A 9,171-nucleotide genomic window follows, 5' to 3' on the forward strand; every position below is an offset into this window, starting at 1 on the left:
TCCCAGAAAGAGTTATTAATATCAATAAAGAGACCACGAAATAAAGTACTAATCTTGTTAGTTCTATATGCAGAAGCAACATTCAATTCCTACAAAGGCAATAAGGAAAAGGCAATCAACAACAACTCTAACCACTTCACAGATGCTCCTGTTTAGTTTATACAGCACTTCTTACAGCATTCAAATGGGTGAAATGGGATTTCAACGCAGGGGGGCTGACGGCAGCAGGCAGGATTCCTCAGTGAAGATTCCAAGGGCAAAGGAAGTTCTGAGAAGCATCCTATTGGTTATGATGAGTGAACTCAGCATGCTCAGCCTTGGCTCATTTTAATCTGGCAGTAAGAAAGCTTGGCCAAACTGAATATCCTGCAACTACAGAGCCTTAAAAATCCACAGGAACCACAAAAATGAGAGGAAAAACGAACAAACTGATGCGTTCCCTGGGAAGCCATGAAAAAACTAATCACTGTTTGTCTCCAACTGTTGTTCCGCTTCCTGAGCCAAATGTTCCCAAGTCAGCTGCAGTGGCTGAGGAGTGACCAGTTAGAGCTGGAAAGCTGTCGACTGAAAATTGCAGCTCAGACACTTTCAGACTCCTTAACATCTTTTATAGATCCAGGACCACCTGTCTGAAAAGCAAAGCACTCCAGTGCTGTGGCACTGGGCCATATCCACATGTCTTGACCTAAAGCAGTCCGCACAGGGAGGAAACACACAGCCTTGCCTGTTCTTCTGCGTTCACACCAAGGACACGAGCGCAGTGCACTAGGGAAGAGATGCGCGAAGGGATCGGGTGCTCCCCTCTAAGCAGCAAGGTCATTTGCACAGTCTTCACAAAAGGAGCACGAAGAAGCTTCCAGAGCCCTCACCCTCCTCTACAGTCTCCTCACAAATTTACAGCAAGCATAAAAGATGATATCCATCACCAGAGCACTGGTGATGACAAAGGAGAAGGAACCATTTGACTCTGGGATAATGGAAGACTAACCCAAGTCTTCTTTACCTTGTATACGCTTTTGCTTGCTCAGATTTGAACAGCATGGGGCATTCAAGACTAAATCACTACGATTTTTTACAGCATGAAAGAGTCAACAGTGCAGGGATTCTGTTTGACAAAGCATCCTACTGTGAAACACACAATGTGTGCATTGTGCAAACTGATCTCCTGCAGGGCTAAGAAAACAAGGCAGGCTTGGAAAAAAATACACACACTAACTGCAGCCCACAATAACTCCCGGTACTTTACTTGGCTCACAGTTTCTCTTCTGTAGGTACCACGTTTTCAGAGTCATGTTCAGAATCTCCTGATAAAAATGCTTTTGTGAGGTCTGGACAACATGGAGTGCTGTTTCTCTTGAATCACAGATGTCAGCTCTACCCTCTCATTACAGCAAGTATTTAAGTGCAGCCAAGGCAGTCCTGCCTTAAATCCTGAATTCTCAGTATAAATGAGATTCCAGAGGATGATGCATTTCAAACTTCACAGCAGAAACACATTTTCCATCTAACATGATATTGAAAGATGCCCAGCATATCCTAAAAAGCAGTCTTTCCCTCCTTCCTCGGAGTTTACAGAGCTCATCACCAGGGAAACGAACGGTAGAGGAGAAATTGACTGAAGGGGAAAACAATAATCTCCTTATGTTTTGGGTCTTCATTTCCCTTTCCAAGATTTTCACCCCTCACTCATCTCAGACACAGTTTTGCTTTGCTTTGCTTGCTTAAAACATTCATTACAAATCATCTAGGCCAGACAAGGATTAGAGAAGCACTGGCAGGAGCTGCAAAAATGCAAGGCTGTTAGGTTGGAGAAGAGAGTCTCAGAGGCATAAACAACAATTCAGCACTGAACTTGCACTTCAGAGAAAACAAATCCCCCGTATATAAATTTTAAGCAGGTACATAATAAGAAAAACAAAATCATTCACGGAATTGCAAACCAGACACTCTTGATAATAAAATAATTTTGCCTACCTGCCTATTTCCACAAAATGGTGCGATCTACACTTCGCAGATGAAGGAAGCTAACCACAGCAACGTTAAGTAGCGTCTCCTAGGTAAAGGATGAGATTCAACACAGAGCCAGGTTGCTTCAGGAGACGGGGTCCCAGTCCTGTGCTCTGGCTGTGCTTCACCTCAAATGCCACAGAGGAAGTGCTGCTACTGGAACTAACTAAAGGCAAATTAGTAAAACTAGGAGCCACGATGAGAGAAAATACCCTCTGTAGCAGTCAAGAAAGCAACTAGATAATCTAAAAGCTGTCAGAAATCTCAGGGTCTGCAAGGCCATGGCAAGCATTTGCTTTTTCAGATGTCTCCTATTTCTTCCCAAGTTAGCTACAGCATTTCCACAGCATAACTAGCGCCCAAGTCCAAGCAAACAGCTTTTAAGTACTCACTTGAACACAAAGACCAAAAACTAGAGATCCCAGATGATTAATCAAGTCCAGTAGATAGCTAACATTTAAAAAACCTATTTTTCTTCAAAAGAAGCAAAGTCAGGATGCTTTCACGACAGCTACAGGGGTTCCTCACGAAGCACTGCTACTACAGGTTTGTGTGATCACAGCATTTTCCCAGAAAACAGGTATTTATCCAATTTCCAGTGGCTGTCCATTCCTGCAGCCCACTGGAAAAAACATACACTTGCAACCTCCCTCCTCCACTCACTGCACTAAAGGATGCAAGAGAAGGAGGAAGGCAACAGCATCTTGCTGACCAGGTAAGTTGCAAGTTTTGAGGACAGACTTGTTTTCTTCTACTGCTGATAGAAACATATTCTAGACACAGATCCCGCAGAGAAGTCCATCACTTCAGGTTGTATTGATCACTGAAGATGCTGAAATCCAGGCTGTACGCATGTCTCAAAAGAACATTAGCTGCCCAGGATGCTGTGCTGCTCCTAGAGGCATGTGTTTACCTGGTTTATTAAATGGTTTATTCAAAAGAAAGTCGAGTTTGTTGTATACAACTCCCAATTCATGCTGTAATTTGTCTGTGTGTTCAAAAACATCACTCGAGTTTCCATCAATTAGAAGAACAGCTTTGCCAAAAGCCTCTTGGCACATTTCATCAAGGAACGGGGCAGAAGCAAGCCAAGAAGACAGACCCTTGTTTGGCAGCCCCAGGATGCCCAGCAGACACTGCGCTCTCATGCTCTGCTCCAGAAGAGGTGAGCAGCAGTCACAGAGGTGGCTGCTGGCATGCAACTCTCACTTCATCCAAACCCAGCTCCTCCTCCACGCTCAGCTGGGCCAGCCCCTCTGTCCTCACCTGCAGTGAGGTGCGCTCTCTTTACACACTTTGGGCTACCTCCTGCTCCACAGCAGTGCACAGACAGGGAGGCACATTTACCAACAACCCCATGCTTTCTACGCAAAAGGTCAGGCTGACTCCATTCTTCCTGAAAATTTACTATTTGGGCAGCAGGAACCAAGACTGTAAAGGCTCATGTCACCATTCAAAGTTAAAATTCCTTTTCTCCAGCAATGCTTGTAGAAAACATCACACTTTGCTGCTGCAGATGCTCCCCCCACTTCCTCACTCATACACAGTAATTCCTTTTTACCTCAATAGCAGATGCAGTTGCTTTCTCATAAGAATCCAGAGTTTAAAGACAACTTCTTCCACTTGCCATAATCCATTGTGTGGGAGAAACAGACATGAAATGTCATTGTTCCCTGCACAACACTACAAGCTGTACTTCCTTCACTGAACACACTGAGCTCCACTTGAGGCTACAGCAATTTCCACGCAGGAGGCAAAGGAGAGTTTTATATCTATTTAATACAAGACAAATCAATGAGTACTCATTTATTTCTTACACTTCCCATCAGCTCAAGGAGAGACACTGTCCTAGAGTTTCAAGGCTATCCACGCTGCCTTTGTGTAGGAAAAACACACCTCACACTTTGAGAACTCTGTCTGAACACTTCCTTGGAGTTCTGGGAAGGATCAGAAATCACTTGGCCTAGGCTGCTGCTCACTATTTTCAGTGCACAACTTTGGGCAAGGTCATACAATAGCATGTCTGCTTTTGCCTTCTGTAAAATCCATTCACAGCAAGCAAGTGTTGGGAAGCGTAATTACAGTGCATAGAGCATTCAGATTCTCAGATGAGTTGTACGAAGGAAGGGCAGATTGGTATTAATTAGTGTAAGCCACAGATTCAAGTGATGAAAGCTCTTCCCTCTGTCTCCTCCAGCTGCTGGAGCTTGTAAGAAAAATAACCAAGCATCACAGTCCTCCACACTGCATTCAGAGAACCTTCTGCACTGCAATAACCACACTTCTTTGGCTGCACTCTGAATTCCAGTTGGCTCTGCAGGATTCTGACCTTCCAGGGCAGCTGAAAATGGGAGCTCCCTTGCAGATATGTATTTCAGCACAAGACAAGGAAGACAGAACTTTAATATTCCTCCCTATCTAAGTATTTTCTTCCATTATGGGCTTAAGAGCTGCATGATTAGAGAGATTAATTTTTGCAGCTGGACATTTTCTTCAAGAATGTCATTTTCCACACAGTTTTCTCATTTAGCTTTTATTCTAATCCCAAAGAAATCACAGTAGAGACCTCTCCTGCAAGATTCTGAAAGAAACATACTCTTGCTCTTCAGTCTTTTCTTTTTTACATCAGCAACGAGTTTGAAATAAGTAGTAGTAGGGTTTTTTGAAAACAATCTTGTAATTTGTCTGCATTTCCAGACAACCAAATCCAAGAGTCTAGAACTACAGATTCATTTGCCCAAGGACCTGGCTGCAGAAGCTGTGCCATGGATCAACTTAAGAATGGCACAAGAAGATCCTTTAAGAAACAAATAAAAAACAGTAGTGAGATTGAACACACATACCCCATCTTAGTAAGAGACAGCCTGGAATACGGGAAAGAGTTTGGTGTGGTTAATGACACAACTACATAGAACAGGCACACAACTTTTTATTATGCCAAATCATGTGTTTGAGGTTGGTAAAGGTGGTTACAGCCTCTTTACCTTTCCCTCAGTGTCACCTGGGAAGCAGACACTGGGTGTTTTGCTGCAAATAGCTAGTACATGGTGATAAACCTGAATAAATGCACTATGTTAAACCCGCCACCCAGCCCCCAGCAGCCCAAGGCCAGGCACAGTAACAGCTGAGCTGATGCTTCAAGCTCTGGCTGAATGTTCTCTAGTCAGAGTTTAGGCATAAGAATAATAAAGCAGAAGGAAACAGTTCCTGATTTTCCCTGTCCCCATATCCTCGTCACTCTGGCAGGCTTTGCCTCTCCTGAAAACAGGACTTCTCACACCCTTTATCCCTCCAGAAGACATGCCTCTAAGTGCATGCTAAGAAGGGCATGCTTTTGTTAATGCCATTCCAGTCCTCGCCAGAGCGGGGACACATTGGAATTCCTCACAGCCTCCACAATACACAACTTTTCTGCGTTGCACAGTACATTTTCTTCACGAGCAAGGAGGAAATCTGGAGCACATGTCCCATTTTTAAACAAGCCTATTTTGCAAGTGATGGTGTTGGTCCACTCAGTAGCTTAAACTTCCCATTTCGCAGAGATAAACATGCCTCTCAAGCTGTTGGTGTTAGCCTTCCCGTGTCAATCAGTCATTCCATGCCTGCAGCACCACTGACTTTGGAAGGCTCCATATAATCCAGAATCAATTCCATAGAACAGGCTTAATATTTTTTCAGCAAGTTCAACTTTAACGGTGATTAAAATCATACAGTGAAGTAACAGCTCTTCAATATCAAGAGACACCCGGGTTAAGGAATTCCAGGAAATGAGTTCTCAAAAACCACTCAGCAGTCTTTTAAGAAGCATAAAATTAGTTCCTCAACAATTTCCCTGTATTTCAAAGGAAGCAAATTGTGGACTATTTTTATTTATTATTAATATGCTCATTCCCACACTTGTGCTTCAACACAATCCTGTTGGCTTTAACCAAATGATAAAACCCATGTAACTTCTTTAAAGGGTGGAAGAAAAAAATACAGAAGAGTGAATAAAATTAGTCAGTAGAAAGCCTGTACATACACGACAAAACATGGATGCGGTCTCCTGTTTAAGTTAAAACAAGAAGATGTGAAGGAGCAGCAGTGCAGGACAGTGGGCGATTTAGCCAGGGATGCATGCTGTAGGGATGGGACAAAAGAGGAAAAACTGTGACTGTTAGAAGCTAGGAACTAGCTCAGGAAATCAGAGGAGGAGAAAACTAAGGGAACCTGTACGACTGCAAGAGGGAATCAAACCACAGAATCACAGAGGAGATAGGGAACAGAGGTATAACACAGTAAAGAACTATAGGCCAGCATACTACGCATCTGTTAGAAATGCTATGCTTGCAGAAGCAGAGCTTGCACAGGATCACAAGACCTGTGCAGGCACACACACCTGCAAAGTCAACTGGCAGTCAGAGATGCGTCCAACAAAACTGCTAAAATACATTCAGTGAGGTATCACATTAAACAAGAACTCCCTGAACATGCTTAAATATACCTAGTCTCCGCATCTCACCTACCAAGGGGTAATGGCTCTAATAAACGCACACTGAGGTGAAAGCAGCGCTTCTGAGCGATGGGGGCTTCTGTTTTCCCTCTCTCTATAGGGAAAGGCTGGCTACGTCCCACTGAATAGCTAGGGTTAACAAGGCTGTGCATATATTGTCTCCTAGAACTCCTGATTCTTTGATAACAACACAATAAGGATTTTAAGATCTATCAACACATATCCATTTCCTTACTGCAAAAGTCAGAACATAAACCAGAAATAGGCAAAACAACAGCTGAAAAGGCCAGATCCTCACACTCTATGAAAACACCAAGTTACATCAGTGCAGCAACGGTGCAGCACCACAGGCTGGTGCCAAGGCTGGTATCAAGGAGAAGCTCTGCACCAATGCGAGGAGAGCTGAGTGTAACAACAAGGCATCAGAAGGTATTATGTGGAAACCAGATAGAATATGCTAGAAAAGGCATGGGCTGGTCCCTCCCTGTCCTCTGCCCCACCTGCTGCAGCACGGGCTCTGCCTGTACCATGCAGCCCAGCAGCCAGCTCCTGGCCTGGGTTTCTCAGGCAGCTGCTGGATGCCAAACAGCAGTTCTGCAAGTTGCCAGGTCTGGCACGCACAAGGAACGACAGCACCACCGACACAGACATCACAGCAGGCAGTGATAAGACAGCACGACCTTACTTTCGCTGGGCAGCTCCTCCCGATCCAGGCTGTCCAGAGGGGCCGAGGCGCTGCTACCACTGTCGTCCAGGGTGAGGATGAGGGGGACGTCATCATCCATGCTCACGGCCATCCTCACCTTCCCGAAGCTTGTTCTTCAAGAAGTTCAAATAACGCCTTTTTCAGTTGCACACGCTGAACAGTTTTGTCAAAACCTTTTCCCAGGAAACCTTCCATCGGGGGCCTCCTCCAGCCACCAGAACACGAAGGTGCATGCCCCCATCTCCACAGACCGTGGTTCAGTGACTCCGGGTGCCGCCGTCGGGGCAGCGCAGACGTCCGGCGGTTCCCCACTCCCGGCCCGGCCGCTCACGGGGCAGCGCGGGGCCACGAGAGCGGGACGCCCGCGGGGCCTGCAGGGCAGTGAGCACCGAGCATGGCAGCGCCGAGCCGGGCCGGGCCGGCACACACAGAGCTCCTTCGAGCGCTCTGCCCGGCTGACGGCACAAAGTCACAAATTCCCTTAAAAGAGGAGAAAAGCGCAGTTAGAGCGGGCCCCGGCAGCGCTGCCCACCACCGCTGCGTCTCCGCGAGGTCACGGTCGGACCACCCCTCCTGCAGCCACCGGGCTCGAGCCCCTCCGCGACCCAACGAGCGGCACCCAAACCCGAGCTGGCTCCCACACCCCCGACCCAGCCACCGGTACCGGTACGGGCCCTACCACCGCACCTCAGCGCCGCTCCGCCACGCCCCGCCGCCTCCTTATTGGCCGCCCAGGGGTGCCGCCCCCTTCCAGCTCGCCAATCGGTGCTCGGAGCCCCGCCCACCGCCGGCTTGCCGCACCCCCCCAGCGAGTGGAGACGAATTGATCCTGCCTCCTTCTAGCATTTCCTTTCGTCATTGGGCAGCGCAAATGTTTATCTGGAGAAGAGAGGACGCTGGTTGGTTCGAAGTAATGCGTGTGGAATCACGGGGCAAGCCTCACGCTTACGGACGGGAAGGGAGAGTTCTCGGGGAAAGCAACGCGGGTTGCTATTGGCTGTGTGAGGAGGCCCCGCCCCCTTCTGCTCAGGGTCAGAGGTGAGCGCAGCGGTTACCTAGCAATAGCGGCGGGGCGGAAGCTCCGGGCCTGGGCCCATCCGGGCCGCCGGCAGCACGGAGCATGGTCGGCACCTGAGGACGCAGCACAACGCAGCTGCACTGGAGCACTGAGAATCAGGGCCGGCTCTCAGAAAGGTACTGCAAGAGGAGATGAAACCCGCTGTAGTGCTGCTGTATCAGACTGCTGCTGCCCACTCGGGGTCATTGCCTGGCTCCAGTGACTCCAGGCAGGATGCAGACACTGCTGCGGTGCAATGTAGTGCTGGTTTCAGTCAAAAACAGCTCTGTAGCAACTCAGTTGCAAGCACCAAGCAAGCAGCTCATGCACAGGACCACCTGCTGTCCCCAGCCACTGCCTCAGCTCTGCCACACACTGCGTAGAGCGCTGTGATAGGCTGGGGCAGCACTGCAGGCGGCATGACACGATTGCAGGCTGGGCAGAGTGAGCTAACACAACCATCTGATACAGTTTGTTCCTTGCAGGACCTAGAGCTGGGCACAGCTGCTCTTGGAAGTTAAGCAATTCCCTAATCAGGGAATCGCCTGCTATGTTCCTGAGAGACAAGACAAGGAGTCAGGGTTGGGTCAAAGGTAGGGAGGGTGTGTGAGTACAGCAGTGGGGGTGAGCTGGTCATACAGCAGAGCCGAGCCACCATAAACTTGTTTTCTTAGATAAAATCCCTCTTCATTTTCAGAGGCTTCATCTTTCAATTACTCCAGCACTTTGGTATTGTACTTTGTGTCCTGCTTTCAGGTTCAGCAGTTCTCTGAGGCAGTTTCAGGACAGTTACTGCAGTTTGTTAATTTGCTACACAGCATCCACCTGCTGTTAGGGAACAGGGCTCTTCTGTGTCATTTCTTAATCCTGCTGTCTCCATCTAGTGTCCAAATGACACTTCTGCTCCTC

General features: G+C 47.5%; 1 protein-coding gene across 3 annotated transcripts in view; it reads right to left on the bottom strand.

Annotated features, from left to right (window-relative positions):
• Positions 1-7,993, bottom strand: part of TPCN1 (two pore segment channel 1) — a 55,769-nt gene extending 47,776 nt beyond the window's left edge. The window contains exons 1-2 of one of the 3 annotated variants that reach the window (XM_021413141.1): positions 7,893-7,993; positions 7,185-7,685 (exon numbers count right to left, since the gene is read on the bottom strand). In XM_021413141.1, the coding sequence (XP_021268816.1) occupies positions 7,185-7,296 (112 nt within the window). In that variant the 5' untranslated portion in view covers positions 7,297-7,685; positions 7,893-7,993. Of the gene's footprint in view, positions 1-7,179; positions 7,686-7,869 lie in introns of those variants that run through there. The other 2 variants (XM_021413140.1, XM_021413143.1) reach the window with 2 other exon arrangements.

This window comes from Numida meleagris, chromosome 14, assembly GCF_002078875.1.
Source record: "Numida meleagris isolate 19003 breed g44 Domestic line chromosome 14, NumMel1.0, whole genome shotgun sequence".
NCBI classification, from domain to species: Eukaryota; Metazoa; Chordata; class Aves; order Galliformes; family Numididae; genus Numida; species Numida meleagris.